Below are 18,542 nucleotides of genomic sequence, written 5' to 3'. Positions count from 1 at the left end.
GCCAGTGGATAGAGTTCTGGGCCTGGAGTCAGAAAGACCACAGTTCAAATTTGGTCTCAAACACTTACTAGCTGTGTGACCCTGGGCAAGTCACTTAACCCTGTTTGCCTCAGTATCATCTGTAAATGAGTTGGAGAAGGAAACAGCAAAGCACTCCAGTATCTGCCAAGAAAACACCTCAGACATAACTAAAGATGACTAAACCACAGACAACAGAAAAATGAGCTGGGGGGAGGGAGGTAGAGAGTGAAGGATTTTCAATCAAAACAGCTCCCATCCATGGGCCCTTGATAATTCTACCACACTGAATACTTTACTCTCCCTTCTCTGAACTTTTGCACTGATTTCTCTCTACCTAGAATGCTCTTCCTCCTCATTCTCTGCCTCTCAGCATCTCCGGCTTCCTTCAAGGCTCAACTCAGACATTACCTTCGGCACAAGGCTTTGCCTGGTACACTTAGCTGGTGAGTCTTCCTTTCTAAGGTCACATACCTCTTTATTTACATACTCTCTCTCTTTCACATTAGAATCTAACTAACTCCTTGAGAGAAAGCACTGTTTTTGCCCAAGTTTTTTATTCCTTGAATTTAGTGTGGTACCCAACAGACAGAAAGTGCTTAATAAATGTTTCTTGACTATCTATTCATCCAATTTGATTGGTGTGTAAAGTTATTACAGGAGAAAAGGGCTAAAAGGTTGGAATATGGAGGGCCTTGGCAAAGGAAGGTACATTTTATTGTGTGGTCAATGGGTAGTCTGAAAAACATTTTTGAGTTGTGAAGAGGCAAGAGAATAAGTTTCTTAACAGTGAAGATAGCTTTTAAAAAATAATGACAATAACATTACTAGGTCTGTATCACAAAGTGATAAGAAAAACAAAGAGGAAAAGAACCTTACAGGCATAAAAATATTTATAGTGGTGGCAAAGAATTGGAAACTGAAGGGATGTCCATCAATTTGGGAATGGCAGAACAAATTGTTGTATATGATTTTGATGTAACGTTGTGCTACAAGAAATAAGTAGGATGCTGAAATGAGCGGAACTTTAACAATAATACCGTATGGTGATCTATGGTGATTGACTTAGCTATTCTCTGCAATACAATGGTCCAGGACAATTCTGAAAGGACTTAAGATGAAAGGTGGTTTCTATCTCCAGAGAAAGAGCTCGTGGAGACTGAATGCAGATCCAAGATACTTTTTCTTTATTTTTCTTGGGGTTGCTTTTTGTTTTTATTTTCTTTCACAGCATGACTTACAGGGAAATGTGTTTTGCATGACTCCACATATGTAAGCTATGACAAAGTGCTTGCTTTCCCATGCGGGGTGGGGAAAGAAGGGAGAGAGAGAGAATGTGAAACTCAAAATTTGAAAAAAGTACTTTAAAATTGTTTTGGCATGGAATTGGGAAAAATAAAACATTAATTTTTTTAAGTAATGACACTTGTTGTATATGAATAAAACTTTTATTGAATTTTAGACAATTAGAAAGAATAAAGAAATACAAGAGAAGATTCTCTCTACAGAATGACCGATACAGCTTCCTGAATAACAACTGACAGTGCCTCCTTTACAACGTCAGAATTTTCCATTTACTTTATAAAAGTATAAGTATTCATTTCTTTAATTTAGATTTTTACAAAGCCAAGAGCAGTCAAATGGAATAATAAGTAGTACACAAAAGCAAATCCAAGTCCATATTGATACTGGAATATCTGAGAGGATGAGGTTTGGAGTCTGGCCTTCTTAAAAATTATCTGGTGAAGAGAGGAATTTTTTTCTTCTTTTTGTGCAAGGAAGGCACAACATCATGTCAAATCATGGCCCAGAAGACCATATCCAAAGATGACTATGCTGATCAAAAAAGATGGGTGTGGTAGGGAGGGCAGGAAAGGTTAGTGGAAAGGGAGGGAAAGAGACATCCTGGAAGAACTTGCTTTAAAATGAATTATGGGTCCAGTATTCTGGATAAGCTACATAGTAAGTATCATATGCCAAAACCAGCTGCTTGTGCTTTTAGCAGTCTGGTTTGATTAAGGCTCTACAGTTACCAAACATGTTACCTGTGGGCAGGTCTACACAGCACAAAATGATGTGGAAAGTTGGCAATTTTCTCAGTGAATCTGGACTGTGTAGAGACCCAAGCTGGTTCATTCTGGAGAAAAGGAATATTTTTACAGAAGTGTGAGATGCCTTTGGGTAAACCCCTGTGCAAAATGGCAACCCTGAGCTGTCACAGAGATTGGGCAGGCCTTACTTACTGTGAGCAGGAGCATATCACAACCTGGAAAAACATCACAACCACTCCATCTTCCCATTTGTCTCTGTCTTTTCTCTTTGCCAAAAAATATATTTTTTTCTTTAAAAAACAAATTAACTTCACCCTCTCTTTCCAATTGTCTAGTAACATCTATCTGTCAAATGAGAATTAAGTTATGTGCCTCAATGCAAGAGGTATTGTGCGCTGCTCTCCTAGTGTGATAACAAGGGAGACCCACAGACAGCCCTATACAGAGAAAGTGCCCTATAATGCTACAGCCCTGGAAGGTTGCCTTCCCTGAATTGTATGAACCACAAAATAAAACATAAAACAGCTCTTGGGTGATAAAAATGTTACCTAACTCACTAAGCATAAACATTGATTCTCAAGTCTCTATTTCTTCTTGCTCAGCCTCACACCCTCCTATCCCAAAATAGTCGTCTTTCCAAAATATTGTCTTCCCCGGGAAATAATGAATAAACAAACAGCTGTGGTGGCCATGGGCATAAAGCCGATCCTAGAAAGAAAAAGCAGTCATTGATCGTAACTATTACAGAAATGGTCTAAATGTGAGATGGTTCAAGAGAAAAGATAAATAAATAGGAAGGGAAATCTTGACGGAGCTACCTTCTTTTCTCTCTGCTTCTCAGTAAGTGTTGCTCTTTGTGTGTGCTTTTGTCACTGAGACTTTGGAGGGGAGAGGGTCAATATGAACCATTTCTGCCCCACCCCCTTCCCATAGGGATGGTTGGAACATCACTTCTCCATAGGAACCTTTCTTCCAAAGTGGTTTTCAATTTCCAAATACTACCTGGCACTTTAGTCCTTTTTTAAAAGAAAGAAAAAAGTAAGTTAGGTATAGATTAGAAAATAAGTCCCTCTGGACTGGAATTTGGGTTTTACCTGACTTCTTTACTCTCTCCCTGGGCTTGGCACATCTATGAGATTCGACTTTGTAGTAAGAACCCAATGGATTCACAGGGTAGAGTGGAATCGTCATACTGGAGGGTCTTGCAAATCTCAAGATGGAGCGATGCAGAGCTCTGCCCACTGCATTGTTTTTAAACTGATGTGAGGATGAGGAAAACAATCTCCTTTCCAGCATTCTACCCCTTCTATAGTGAGATCTTCTTCTCCTGGACTATCTCAGCTCTATACGAGTGAACCTGCTCTACTCTGGGCTGGCACCATGACGGGCACTGCACCAATTCGCTCTAGAGTGGTCTGGCTCACGGCATAGGAGCGTGTGTGCTGTGACCGAGGTTTCCGGCTGATGGAGCCATTGCTCCTGGACGTGACCTGTGGTGATGGTGCTTTGTTGGCAGTGACAACCAGAGTTTTCACTGAAGGTGGAACCAGATGGCTTCCATTGGCATAGATAGATGGTATATTGGCACTGCCTGAATGGAGAGAGAAGGACTGATGCAAGTCTCCCAGGTGGCCATAAGACTCCATGGTATGATGAACTTTGGGGTTGTTATTCCAGTAGCGACTATTGTAAGTATTAGAAGAGGTCAGTGTGTTATTCTCTGAAGATGAGACCTCGGCATGGAAAGCTTTGGCAGATGAAGTACATTTTGGTGGAAGGTCATCTTCCCTGGAAAGAAACAAGGATATGATTTAGAATTTAATCAAGACTTATTTTCTATCATTACCCACAGGCTCAGCTTACTCATGACAAGGCTAAAACCATCTGTGTAACACAAATCCTCTTCCTCTAGCTTCCACAGTTTAATAAGGACATTGAAATGCTAGGGAGTGACCAGAGTAGAGTAAGTAGGATGGTAAAAGGTTTGAAGAATCTATGTCATATGAGGACTAGTTAAAGAAAACTGAGTATGAATAGCATAGAGAAATAAAAACTCAGAAAGGTCACACGTAGCATTCATTCATTCATTCGTTCATGACAGCCATCTTCAAGTATTTGCAGCATTAAATGGTAACTATTACTTGAAGGATTGTCATGTGGAAAAGGGTTTAGATTTATTCCTCTCAGCCCTAGAGGGAAGAAAGAAGAGCAACAAGTAAAATTTACAAAGTGATAAATTTAGGCTTGATGTCAGAAAAAACCTCCAATCCATCTGAGCTTTCCCAAAGTGGAATGGGCTAACTGAGAGAGGTGGTGAGTTCCCCCTCCTTGGAGGTTTTCATCCACACATAATTTATGTTATATTGATGAATTCCTTTCATACAGAGTTGGGACTAGATGGTTGCCACAGTTCCTTCAAACTCTCAAATTCTGTGAATCTGGTTCAGTCTTCTATGACATTTTAAACTCAAAACAGAATGCTCGACAAGGAGTCAGAAGATCTGGGTCCTACAAAGAGATCAAATCAGAAGAAAAGGACCCCCATATGTACAAAAATATAGCAGCTCTTTTTGTGGTGTCAAAGAACTGGAAACTGGGAGGATGCTCATCAAGTGGAGGATGGCTGAACAAGTTATGGTATATGAATGTTATCGAATAATACTGTGTTATAAGATAAAATGAGAGAGTTTCAGAAAGATCTGGGAAGATCTGTATGAACTGAAGCAAAGTGAAGAGAGCAGAAACAGGAGAACAATTGTCAATATCAACAGTACTATAAAGGCAATCAACATGGAAGGCTTAGGAACTCTAACCTTCACAATGACCAGCCACAATACCAGAGCATTCATCATGAAACCAACTATTTATCTCCTGACAGACGTGATGGACTTCAGACTGCAAACTGAACAATGCAGTTTTTTGCAGTGGAATAGTCTGCCTGAGAGGTGGTGGATTCTCCCTTCTTGGCAATTTTTTTAATTACTCATTATTTGTTACAGTGGGGATTTCTTTCATGTAGGAGTTAAACTTAAGTGGCTGTCACACATCAAAAAATTAATGACCAATGCAAAAAAATTGGTTTTGCTTGACATATATGAGTGTAATGGAAGTTTTGTTTTTCTTGCTTTCTCAACTGAAAGGAAGTAGGAGAGGGAAAGGAGATAGGGAGGAGAGAAAGCTAATCTCCATCTGAAAAAAAAAATTTAAAAAAAATACCTGGGTTCCAGACTCAGTTGTAATACTTACTCATGCCCTCTATCTTCCAGCTTGAGTGGCCTAGATTCCATTTTCCACCTTGGTGCTTCTTCAGACACTATTGCCCCTATACCTGGAATGCACTTCTCACCAGTGCCTTTTAGAATACTTGGTTTCCCCCAAGGTTTATTAACACATGACACCTCCTACGGGAAGCTTTTCCACTACCTCCTAGGTACTGTCTCCTTCCTCACTTAGTCATGTTTTATTCTGTTTACATACTCTAACTCCCAGTAGGATATAAGTTCGTTAAGGGCAAAGGTTGTTCCTGTTTTGTTTTATTTTATCTTTGTCTCTCCAGAACCTAACACGGTGCCCTGAACATAGTAGGTACTTAATAAATACTTGTTAGATCGAGTTGGATTGGACTTAAAGAAATAACCTAAATAATACTTTAACTTGTGATCACAGACTTAGAGCTGGAAGAGACCCTAGAGGTCTGTAAAAGTCAAGAGTGATCTTTTATTAAGCAAGTACAAACATGACCATGTGGAGAAGTCAGTTTAATGCCAACGTAGCTCAATGCGGGGAAAGCAAGGAGGACATTTATATAATTTTCAGTCAATGGAAGATGGGCTGATCCAGGGAGGGAAGTAGGTACCTTACATATATAAACTGAGGCACAAGGGGTTGGAGAGTTACAGGAACAGGGGAACTGAGTTCTCAGTACACTGAGATAAGCATGATGACTCAGACAGTCCAAGGTTCGAGTACAGACAACAGGAAAAGCAGGATGTTTAGAAAGTCATTTTACAGGGGAAAAAATGTGGTTCATTGTAGTAAAGTGACATGCCTAAGGTCACACAAGTAGTAAGATGATAAGTCATTCAAGTCCAAGACCCAGCACTCCAAATCTACCATCACCAATGTCAACACGACCCTGGGCAAATGACTTCATCTTTCTAAGCCCAGCTTCCTCATTTGGGGATGGACTAGATGATCTAGAAAGTCCCTTCTCAGTTTAAACCCCATGTTCTTCTTTTCCCCTGTAAAGGAGGTATATGAATTTCCAGAGTTGTCCAGGATCTCTCCCAACATCTCCAATATTTCAATGTACCTTGTGTAAGAATAGAAGAAAGGAATCTGTTGGACATCCCCTATTCCAGGAGCACCAGCTAAGAAGTGATTAACTTATTCTCTGGCTATGGTCAAGTGGACCTGCGGGTGGTTAATTAGATCAGGTGGGGTATGAGGATTTATCAAGGGAAAGAACTCTGGATTAAAAGTCATAGGACTTGGGCTTCAATTCTGACCATTCTTCTTACTATCTGTGTGACCTTGAGCGAGTTAGTAACTTCTCTGGGCTTGGGTTTCCTGATTTTTAAAAGAAGGGGCTGTTCCAGAAAACATCTAGATCCCTTCCACATTTAAATCTCTAATCCTCTGTGTCATACAAGGAAGTAACCAGACCTGAGAACAATAAGAAGAGCACGTTAAGGTCTGCAAAGCATTTTACATATAAAGGTCTGCAAAGTATTTTACACGTGTCATCTTGTTTGATCAAGAACCTAACTGGTCTTACTAACCTATTCTGATTCTTCATTGCAAACTGTCTTGCCAACTAAATAGAACCACAGTTCTCCCAGAACAATGACCTCAGCGTAGGACCCACTCCTGGAGCACTAAAGGGATAATCAAATCATTTCAATTTGCCAGTGATAATAATTATTGTAATACCTTCCATCTGTACAGCACTTTATAGATGCAAATTACTTCCACACCCATACTCTAATTTGCCATTTATATTCCGCTAAATTTAAAAAAACATTCATTAAGTGGCCACTCTGTGCAAAGCCCCATGCTAGGTGCTGGGGATACAAAGATAAAAATTAACAACAGATCCTGCCCTCAAGGAGCATGCATTCAGGTGGGACATAAAATGTGCCAAAATATAAACAGATTCAAAATGATTTGAGGCAGGAAAGAGCACTAACATCCAGGGAGGTTCCATGAGATAATGATATGAAGGCACTCTGGAAAGTAAAAAGTCTTTTTAAAAGGTAGTTGTTATGATAATGAAGATGATGATGATGATGAAGATGAAGATGATGATGATGATAACTAATCTCCCAGAACCACAACATCTGTGGTATATGCAGAGCAGATATTTTACAAATAAGGAAAGTGGGGTTTTAAACTACAAAGTCACTGATCTTGAGCTACATGGCTAATAAGTACCGGAAAGGCTGTTCAGTTCAAAGTCCCGTGTGCTCTTCACTCTAATTCATTAAAAACTTTTTACACTTTCCTCAGTGTGCTGTCTTTCACTCCTGACTTAGGCTGGTGGCTTTGGCACAGCTCTGCAAGATCTAAGACAGTCCTTGAGCATTCTGTTTAGACCTTTTTTGGCTCCTATGAGCACAGTGACCTGAGTGCTCGGGTGTTGGACAGGGGCCACTTTATTGCCATTAGAATAAGCAAACATTTATATAATAAAGCTTAAAGGTCAGCACAGCATGGTAGCTAACTCCGTATTATCTTATTTGGTACTCACAACAACCCTATAAGGTAGGAACTATTATTATCCTCACTTCAAAGATAAGGAAACAGGATAAGACAAAGTAACTTTTTTAGGATTATAAAACTAGCAAGTGTCTGCGGCAGGATTCAAACTTGGGTCTTTTTGGCAGCTAGGTGGACCTTGGAATCAGGAAGACCTCAGTTCAAATCCTGCCTCAGATAACTGTGTGACCCTAGACGTGTCCTTATACCTCCCTCAGCCTCCGTTACCTCATCTGTATAAAGGAGATAACAACAGCACACACCTCACAAGGCGATAGTGTGAATCAAATGAGATAACACCTACTAACTAGAGCCCAGAGATGTGAACAACTTGCCTAAGGTCATACAGGTAGTAAGAAGAATGATCACAATTAAAGCCCAAGTCCAGTGACTTCTCATCTAGGGATTTTTCCATTGAACAATATGACAAATAAGTCATCCAATCTCTGATTAAAGACCTCTTGCAAGTGGAACATTTATTGGATGTTGTGAAATCATCCCATTTCACTCTTTTCCAATTCTAGGATTCTAAGTCCATAGACTTCTTTTGATTAAAACTGAAATAATTTAGCATAGTGAATCAGCTAAGTTTGGGGCACTGAGTTTTTAAAGCCGTGCATATCTGCTGTAAGAAATGATGAGCTGGGTGATTTTAGAAAAACATGGAAAGACTTGAATGGAAAAATGAAAAGTGAAATGAGCAGAGCCAAGAGAATATCTCAGAATAATTACAAAGGACCTATAAAAGAAAATGCTATCCACCTCCAGATGAAAGAACTGATAAACAGAAGCATGCATAGTATGGTTTACATAGATTTATAAATCTATATCAAATGGTAGACTTCTCTAGTCTGGAGTGGGGAGGGAGGAAGGGAAGCAGTTTGGAACTTAAAATGTAACAAAAATTAATTAAATTAAATTAAAATATGTGCATTGTTACAGGGAAATCCATCAAGAAATTAGCAAACTAAACCTTTGCTGATACTTCTGTCCTCAACATAATGGTATAGTTATTTGACAAATTATTGCTGTCCTCATTAAAGCCCCTTACTATATCAAAAGAGTACAAAAATAACTAGTCTTAGGAACAAAAGAGTAAACACAAACAGAATTTCACCTTTTACCAGGCTCCATCTTTGTAGGGGCTAAATCAGAGGAACAATCATCAGTTAAATGAAAAACTGAAAAGAGAGAGGTGAATGTAGGCCCCACTTGCTAAATGTATGATCACTGAGGGCCTCCAGTTTTAACATCTTCACAGGTGAAATGCATAGTTAAATGTGAGCTATCCCACTAACACAAATATTCAAAACACCATTACTGAAGAAATAATATGTGGCCTACACTGTCAAGATTTGTTAACTATAGATTGAACTTCAATTTACCTGTGAAATAAATATGCTCCTGGAAAATCATCTGCAAGTGAAGATTTGTTATTATAAAATAAGATTTTCCCCATTAACTTTCAACATAATGAGTTTCCAAAAGATAAGGGGAATGGGGGAGGGAGAGGAATGACTCCAGAGTATAATAAGAATTATACTTAAGAAATCTAACATTCACTCTGAGAAAGATACTGTCATTATTGGGTTATGGTCTATATTGCACTTAATTGTTCTACACAACCCCAGTAAGAAATTTCATTCAAATGGACAATTAATTCATTTGACCTCAACACATTCATTAAACACACAAGGTTTAAAATATGCCACTTGCTTAATTTCCATTTCCCTGTGAGTTCTCAAGGATAATAATATGACATTTTTCTTTCTTTCACCATACTGCATCTGACTTAAAATTTGTAGAGCCCAGTATTCTGTCTCCCATTGTATCATTGAGGAATAATTTGTTGGACAGATGATATAAACCTCAAAAATTGAAGAATATATCCCCAAATCACATCTTGTTTCCCTTAACTTATGACTCTACTATCCACAAATCTGTACAGATCTTCCCTGAGTCCAATTATGTTTTCAATCTAAACTACCTGATAGGGAACATGAATATTAATATTAATCCCACCTGGGAAGACCATCACGTGAAAGATCTAGATATTATTCTTCATCTCATACATAAATTTATTTCATCACATATGAAACTTCCTTTGAATAGTGATTACTGTTCTCTCCAATGTCTCATCTGTGGAATGCACCACACTCCATGGCAAGCCCTACAACACTGCCCCTACTAGCATGAAGACTAAGAGTCTGGCCAAGAGCTACCATGTATAAATTCTTCCTCTTCCCACACAAGCATCTCTGAAGCTACTGACACAACAATAATCGTAACAACTCAGTTATATTTGGCGTTTTAAGGTCTACAAAGTTCCTTACAAATTGACAGTGCATAATATCTTCTGGGCTCTTCCTGCTGTTTAACTGTCCTACCAGCTACTTCCAGTGACTCTCTAGTTCATTCTCCACACCAACTATTCTAAACTTTTTCTTCTTTTCTCAAGTCCCCAAATTTCCAGCTGGGTGAAAGAACATCACTTACCTTACCACCCATTCCCTGACACTTACAGTAAATGATTTAGCCTTCTATTTCACTGAGAAAGCTGAGATCATTCAAAGGGACACCCCAATTTCCCCTCCTCCAAAAGTCTCTACTCCTTCCATCTGGACACAGACATATTTTTAAGGCTAATTTCTTTACCTCAGGAGAATCTAGTTTGTTTTTTTTTTTATGTTATGGACCCCTTTGGTTGGTGAAATCTGTGGCTCCACTTCTAAGAATAATAGTCTTAAATGTACAAACTAAAACACATAGGATTACAGAGTAAATCAATTGTGCTAAAATATAGTTATCAAAATGCTAAAAAAAAAAATTACAAGTTCAAGAACCCTAGGTTAAGAACCTGTGTTCCACCCACACCCAGGACCTCTTCCCTTCTGCCTTCTTCACAAGCTCACTCCAGCAATTATTCTTTTTCTCCTACTTATCTTCAATTTCTCTCTCTCTATTGGCTCCTTCCCATCTCTCCTGAATCCTTAAAAAAGCCCTCCCTTGACCCTTCTACCCACCCTAGACATAGCCCTATATCTCTCCTCTTTAAATACCAATTTTTTAAGTTATGCAAATATGATGTAAACATCCACTTTCTCAATACATACAATCCCTTAACAATCTGGCTCCCCCTTCTCCCCCACCTCCATCATGTGTTGAAAATTTCTCTCATAGTTTCAAGAATTGCTCACAACCTGAGAAATGGTAGGTGGGTATTAGTCACTGTTGTAATCTTAAAAACCATGGTTGAAAAACCAGTGAGGAAATTTTCATTACTAAGGTGAACAAATACAAACGGAGATAGCCAACAAACCTTATCTCATTAGGGATCTCTTCCTCCTCTTCCTCTTTATTTCTGTTCCTCCAGTAAAAGAACGCCACGAGCATCAAGATAAGACAGAGGATGACGACCACTGCGGCACTGCTAACAACCCCCGCAATGACACCGATGCTCCTGGGCTGGGCTGTGATATTCATTGAAAAAAAGAAAGAACAAGAGCATTGGCTCAACGCTGAGTAAGCCCAAGAGATGCTACCAAGGAAGCATCTAATACTCAGCATGTACAACTGTCCAGTCTGGTTCACTCATAAACAATAAAGCTTCAATTGACTGGAATGTCCATTAACAAACTGTCTAGGATTTCCATTCCACCTTTATAAAAGACATAAATGATAACACAGATTATATCACAGTTTACCCCTCAAAAAAACCAATTTCTAGGATTCATAATATGAGTAGCTACATGGTGCAGTGAATAGAGTGTTAGGCCTGAAGTCAAAAAGATTCATCTTCATGAGATCAAATCTGGCCTCTGTTTCCCAATCTATAAAGTAGAGGAGTTGGACTAGATAACCACTGAGGTCCCTCCTAGCTCAAAAATCTATGACTCCTTTAAGCTTCAGTTTCCTCATCTGTAAAATGAGAGAACTGAACTAAAATAACCTCTAAGATCCTTTAAAATTCTAAAGCTATGAGTCTACAGTGCTATATCCATACCAATGAAACCATCTGGTGTTGTTCACTTGTTTTCAGTCATGACCAACTCTCTGTGACCCCATTTGGGGTTTTCCTGGCAAAGATAATGAAGTGATTTGCCCTCTCCTTGTCCAGCTCATTATACAGATGAGGAAACTGAGGCAAACCGAGTTAAGTGACTTGCTCAGATTCCTGACTCCAGGCTCAGCATTCTAGTCACTGTTCCATCTAGCTGCCCATATGATGAATCCTAGAAACTGTTTTTCTGAGAGGTCTGAGGTCAGATTTGAACTCAGGAAAGAACTGAACTGATGACTCCTATCTCATCAATACCTCTGGAGATAACTACAGGCCTGGCTCTTTATTCATTCTACCATGCAGACTTTTAATGACCCATGGACCATACGGTCCTTGAGTTTTTTTGTCAAAGATACCGGACTGGTTTGCTATTTCCTTCTCCAGCAGATTAAAGCAAATAGAGGCTAAGTAACTTGGCCAGGGTCACACTGTTAGTGTGTGTCTGAGGCCAGATATGAATTCAGGTACTCCTAACTCCAAACCCAGCATTCTATCCACTGAGTCACATAGCTGCCTAATGAAATCATGTATCAGAAGAATTTTCAAGGACAATTGGCAGAAAGAAGGGTTAAGTAATCATCAATTAATTAGTTCCACTAGATTATGAGCTCCTTGAAGGCAGGGACTCTCTTGTCTCTTTTTGTTTCCTCCAGAGCTTAGTATTGCTATGTATGCTGCCTAGTACATCCTAGATAACTAATAAATGTTTACTGACTGACTAATCAGAATACCCCATTCCTCAAGATATCTGCTTGAATCCATGCTTTTTTGTTCTAGAACCAGGAAGCACTAACATTGGCCTTGGATAGACTCACGTGAAATGACCTGAAGATCCAAGAGACAAGTACTGGTCCCAATGGCGTTAGAAGCCACACACTGGTATAAGCCAGAAGAGACAGAGCTGATATTACGGAGGGTAACTGTTCCCTGGATTTGGTCTGTAAGGATAGTAACAAAAAGAGTATTTAGAGGTGGAAAAGAAAAAAAGAATTTTTTTTAAAAATTAGCTTTGATAAGAATTTCTAGTCAAAAGAAATCTAGCTGAATAAGGCAAACATCTATTAAGTACATGCTATGTGCAAAGGCACTGTGGTGAGAGCTGGGGATACAAAGATGAAAAAAATTAAACAGGCCCTCTCCTCATGGAGTTCACACTCTACAGGAGAGATGCAACATGTACACAAGTTAGTAAATGGTAATACACATACAGAACTGATACAAAGTTATTTCAAAACTTCACATCAGGAAAGGTTTCATGTAGGAGGATTCTACTACACGAAAAATGAAGTAGAATTTGGCACAAGAAACCAGCTGTGGCATGTCACATACTTCTGCCTCATCTTTCACATCCATCCCTTTCAATCTACTTACATGGCTCCTATGGCTCCTACCCTAGTTCAGGTCCTCATCACCTCTCCCCTGGACTATTTATTGCAATAATTGCCCAACAGCTCTCTTTGGCTTCTCTGCCTCAAGCCTATCCCCACCCCCATCCATCCCCTACACACCTAAATATTCCTGAAGTATAGGTCTGACCATGTCATTCACACAATTAACAAATTCTAGTAGTTTCTGGTCACCTTTTGGCTTAATTATAAACTCCTGAGTTTGTCATTTTAACCTCTTCACACCTGCTCCCAGCCAACTTTTCCAGCCTCCTTATACACACTCCGTTATCTAGCCATACCGTCCTCCTTGCTGTTCATGGCATCCAACCTCTTTGCCTGTCTGTCTCTTTGCCTTTGCTGTGGTTGTCCCTTCGACGTCTAGAAGGTTCTCCCTCCTCACTACCATCTCCAGGAAGCCTTGGTTTCCTTTAAGATTCACCTGAAGTACCATTTTCTGTATCAAATTTTTCTCAGTTCTCCCCAGTTGCTAGTGTCTCCCCATCCAAGATTATCTCACATCTACTTTAAAATAAAATGTAGACTCTATCCCTCTGATTGGCTTTTAGAGTCCATCACAACTTGATTACAACGTTTTTCTACCTGACTATATATTACTCTCCTTGGAATCTATTCTTGCCAAACTGTACTTTCTGTTCCTAACTCACAGAACTCTATCCCTTATCTCCATGTCTTTGCACTGGCTGGGATGTACTCTTTTTTTCCTCCCTCTCCCAGTATCTCTCCCTTCCTTCAAGACTCAGCTCAAACATCACCTTCTACATAATGGCTTTTCTAATCCTCCAACTGCTACTTACTTCACATTCACATAAGTGCATGCTGTTTCTCCTGACTAAAAGAAAGTTCCTTAAGAGAGCAAGACTTGCTTCAATTTTGTCTTCATATCTCCCGGTACCAAGCACAGTACCTAACACGTCACATGCTCTTAAACAGATTCTTCTCGATGGATTTGACTGAAATGCTAATTATATGAGAAGTAACATGAAATAAGACTAGAGAGGTAAGCAGGCAACAGGTTGTGAAGGGTTTTAAATGCCAGTTTGAGATAATGTTTTAAAGGAGCATGTGAGTTACACTTTCCTTCTTTTTCAGTTGAACTTTTGGAAAATGAAAGCCAAGGACTAATACAAATACTATCACGAAACACCCATACTGAAGTTCTGAAAAGCACGATGGCACAAACAAACAAATAAATGATCTTAAGATCTGTACCTAATAAGGAAACCCCTTGAGAACAACCAGTTTCTGCCTGAGAACTTTCATACCTCCTTGCTACCTTTCTTAAGGAAGCTCATTCCACTCTTTAACTGCTTCAAATGTTAGGAATTTCAGTACCTCAAGCCAAAATCTGCCCACCATCTACACTCACTGCTCCTCGTTTTGCCCTCCAAGGGCAAGCAAAGTAAGTGAACCTCTGCTCCCCAAAGAGCCTAGCCATATCTCAATCCACCATTATGTATATCAACTTGGTACTTTCCTCTTCATTTCCATCCTATCCTTTCCTTCCCCAGTTTTTACAAGGTTAGTATAAACACTTCTGTGATTGATGTTCTTAAGCTATAATATAGAGCTTTACGCTTATTCCTATCAAATCTCGTATCATTAGATTTGAGCCATCATTACAGTCAATTTAAATCTTTTATGGTCCCTATTCTGTGATCTGGCATATCAGACATCCCTCCCGGTTTCACGTCACTCACAAATTTTGTAAGCACACCACCTCTGACTTCATCCATAGATTTAAAAAAAAAAAATGTTGAACTGGACAGAACGAAGGATAGCATCCTGGGACTTTCCACTAGACCCCTCTCTCCAAAATGTCTCTGGATCAAGTCATTCAACTATATCTAAATCTATATGAAATTCTCTTTCACATGTAGAAAAACAGCATTGAGTCAGAGGGATGTATTCAAATACCACTTCTGACACTTATCACCTGTGAAAACTTGAGTTAGTCACTTAAGCTAAATGGTCTCAGATTCCTCATTTGTTAAAATAAATAAAAAGATGGAACAGGACTACATGGCTTCTGAGGTCCCATCCTCTTCTTTTTCTATGGTTCTATGACCTGCTGAAACCAAGATGTACTACATCCACAATATATACATAATTAGTCAGTATTGTAAGATTATAAACAAGGGAGGAGGGAAGAAGAGGTTAAGTCCAAAAGTAACATATATGATGAGAAAAAAATGGCATTTCATGAATAAGGCACTGTTGGTCTCCGACTAAAAAAATACAGTAATGGCAAATTTCATTTATTAGCTAAGTAGGGAATAAGTAGAATCAATTATAACAAGCTTCACCTGAGACATCACTGCACAAACTGGTGTTCTAGAATTCAGGATGTTACTGTGTACTTCCATACTACTATTACAGTACAAATGCTTCAGTGATGCAACATTTCTGCAAATCATCACTATTTGCATAGTTATTAAGTCTCCCCAGTGACTGTAATGGAAATAATTTCTTATCCACAGGTCAGAGCTTCAATTAATTCAGTTATCTGAAGTCACCACAAACCTGGAAGCTAATTAAAAAAAAAAACAAACCTCAAGAATGAGCATTCATGAAAACAGAAGACACAAAGCCCAAGCATTTTATAAAATGCCTAAGAAAGAAGTGAGGTAATGTTCTTATATTTCAATGGATCTGAAATCTTATCCATGTTGCTATCCCATAGATCTAGTTAAGTCAAGTGATCGATAAGCATTTACTAAGTGCCTAAGCCGTAAAAATAGAAATAAAAGCAAAAAGACAGTTCCTGCCCTCAACGAGCTTACATTCTAATGGGGGAACACAACATATAAAAGGGAGCTGAAAAGTACATGCAACATGTCAAAGTCCAAAGAGTTGGAAGTAAGGAATGAAGGACAACTGGCCACTTCTTCCACAAGGGGCCCACACACTGGCAGGAGCCTTCCTTTAGAAATCTTACCATCTTGTGGATATCAGTAGATGGAAACAAAGGACATTGATCAGTTTTCCCTCATTTTCATCACATAACCAACCCATCTCCTTTTTCAGTCATAAAGCTTCTTGATAACATCCTTTACACTTTATTCTCTTACACAATTTGTGACTGGCAATGTCTTACAGATTATCCATGTCCCTCTCTACTGCTCCTTGAGTGAGCCACAACTTTAATCCTTTGGAGATCATGGTATTCAATGATTTGAAACTATACAGTATCAGTAGGAAAATGCTCTGATGGAGTTCACTAGTAATCCAGTTTCTACCCAACAGCTATTTATGATTCATGAAACAATCTTCTCCCTTAGTTAAAAGTAATTTTACATACAAAACTAAGGCTTGATTATCAGGCTTCCCCTGGCAACCTTCGGTTCTCTTTTTAAAAAAAATCTTATTTATTTTATTTTTAATTCATGAAATAAAGCAAGTATTTCAATTACATGCAATAATAAAAAAGATGATTGCACATGAAATTGTAAATATTATGTACAACTTGATATTCCTCTTAAATATATAATAGTTATTGTGTAAATTTCTTTTTTTCTTCCCCTTCCACCTTAGAGATGGCTACCATCAGATACAAATATGTATACACACATATAAAATCATTCTATACATATTTTGATTTATCAGTTTTTTTCTCTGGATGCAGATAACATAGATGGGTATTTAGAATAATCAAAATGACTTATTCACTCAAAGTTGTTCTTAAAACTATTACTGTTACTGTATACAACATTCTCTTCTTTCTGCTCTTTTTGCTTTTCATTATTCATGCAAGTCCCGTGTTTTTCTAAGATCATCAAGCTCATCATTTCTTGTAGCACAATAATATTCCATCACAATCATATATCACAGCTTGTTTAGACATTCCCCATTTGAGGGGCATCCCCACAATTCCCAATTCTTCACCACTACAAAGAGAGTTGCTTTAAATATTTTACAACATATAGGTTTCTTTCCTTTTTCCCTAATCATCTTTGGAAACAGATATAGTAGTGGTATTGCTGGGTCAAAGGGTATAAGCAGTTTAATATTATTCTTTAGGCATAATTCCAGATTGCTTTCCAAAATGGCTGAATCGGTCCACAATTCCACCAACAATTAATTAGTGTCCCAATTTTTCTACATCTCCTCTAACACTTGTCCCTTTTCCCTTCAATCATTTTAGCCAATCTGATGGATATAAAATGATTATCTCAAGGTTGTTTTAATTTGCATTTCTCTCATCATAATGATTTAGACTATTTTTTCATATCTTTAACCTTCAGTTCCCTCCTGAGCTATAAATAGGAAGTGGGAGACAAAAAGTAGAGGCTAGAGACAGCAGACTGGAAGGTAAGGGGTCAGTGAAAAATAGATTATTGAATCTAACAAACAGAGGTAGATATGGGGAAAGAAACTAAATAAACACCAAGTTGGAAAGTAGAGTAGTGAGGGAATTCAAGGAAAGGGCAAAGTGAGTACTAAATAACTCCAAAGACCCTTGAGGATATCTATAATGATGACCCAGAGTCATCAAGAAAAGGTTAAATTGTGCTTACTAAAGCAAGGGAAAAGTTAAAGTTTGGACATGTAAAAAGTTAGGTTTTGATTAGATTGCAAATTCATTTACCCAGAATACCCCATTCTCCAAGAATGCCTGACAAATAAAGCCTTGCTCTACGTTGGAAACATTGGCTAGATGATGCATTTTTTTGCTCTTGATTAGACAATGTTTTTGCTTTTTTTTTTGTTTAAGGTAGGGTCCAAATGATATCCTGTTCCTGAGACTGAGGGCCCTCCCTTTCCCAAGAAGGAACTGAAGCAATGGCTGTCTTTACTGGACTATTACAATGGCCTCCTGACTGGTATCCCTGTCTGAAGCCTCTTCCCACTCTAATCTATCCTCCACAAAGATGACAAAGTAGTTTTCCTAAAATAAAGATCTGACCACCTTACTCTCTTATTCAATAAACTCAGGTGATTTCCTAATATTTCAAGGATTAATTATAAACTCTATAGTTTATAACTATATGTTAATTATAATTATATATTAATTATAAACTCTATCGTTTCCCAATCAAACATCAGCCTACCTTTCCAGCCTTATTACATTTTTTTCCCTTCACCTACACTATAGTCTACTCAAATTGGACTGATATACAACACTCAATCTCTCATCTCTACAACTTTGCACAAGCTATCCAGTCCTACCCCTACCCCCACATCTCCACCTCCACCTTCTCACGCCAAGAGTTCAACATTCCTCCAAAGTCACTAGTTTTCACTAAGGCT

General features: G+C 38.6%; 1 protein-coding gene across 2 annotated transcripts in view; it reads right to left on the bottom strand.

Annotated features, from left to right (window-relative positions):
* Positions 1-3,269: 3,269 nt before the first annotated feature.
* The window catches only part of IGSF11 (immunoglobulin superfamily member 11), a 194,225-nt gene continuing 178,952 nt past the window's right edge, over positions 3,270-18,542 (bottom strand). For both annotated transcript variants that reach the window (XM_072613941.1, XM_072613942.1), the window contains exons 5-7: positions 12,702-12,824; positions 11,146-11,296; positions 3,270-3,857 (exon numbers count right to left, since the gene is read on the bottom strand). In XM_072613941.1, the coding sequence (XP_072470042.1) occupies positions 3,413-3,857; positions 11,146-11,296; positions 12,702-12,824 (719 nt within the window). In that variant the 3' untranslated portion in view covers positions 3,270-3,412. The remainder of the gene's footprint in view (positions 3,858-11,145; positions 11,297-12,701; positions 12,825-18,542) is intronic.

Source organism: Notamacropus eugenii, chromosome 5 (assembly GCF_028372415.1).
Source record: "Notamacropus eugenii isolate mMacEug1 chromosome 5, mMacEug1.pri_v2, whole genome shotgun sequence".
Lineage (NCBI taxonomy): Eukaryota > Metazoa > Chordata > Mammalia > Diprotodontia > Macropodidae > Notamacropus > Notamacropus eugenii.
Note: the sequence above shows the minus strand (reverse complement) of the source record. Positions and strands in the feature narration are given on the sequence as shown.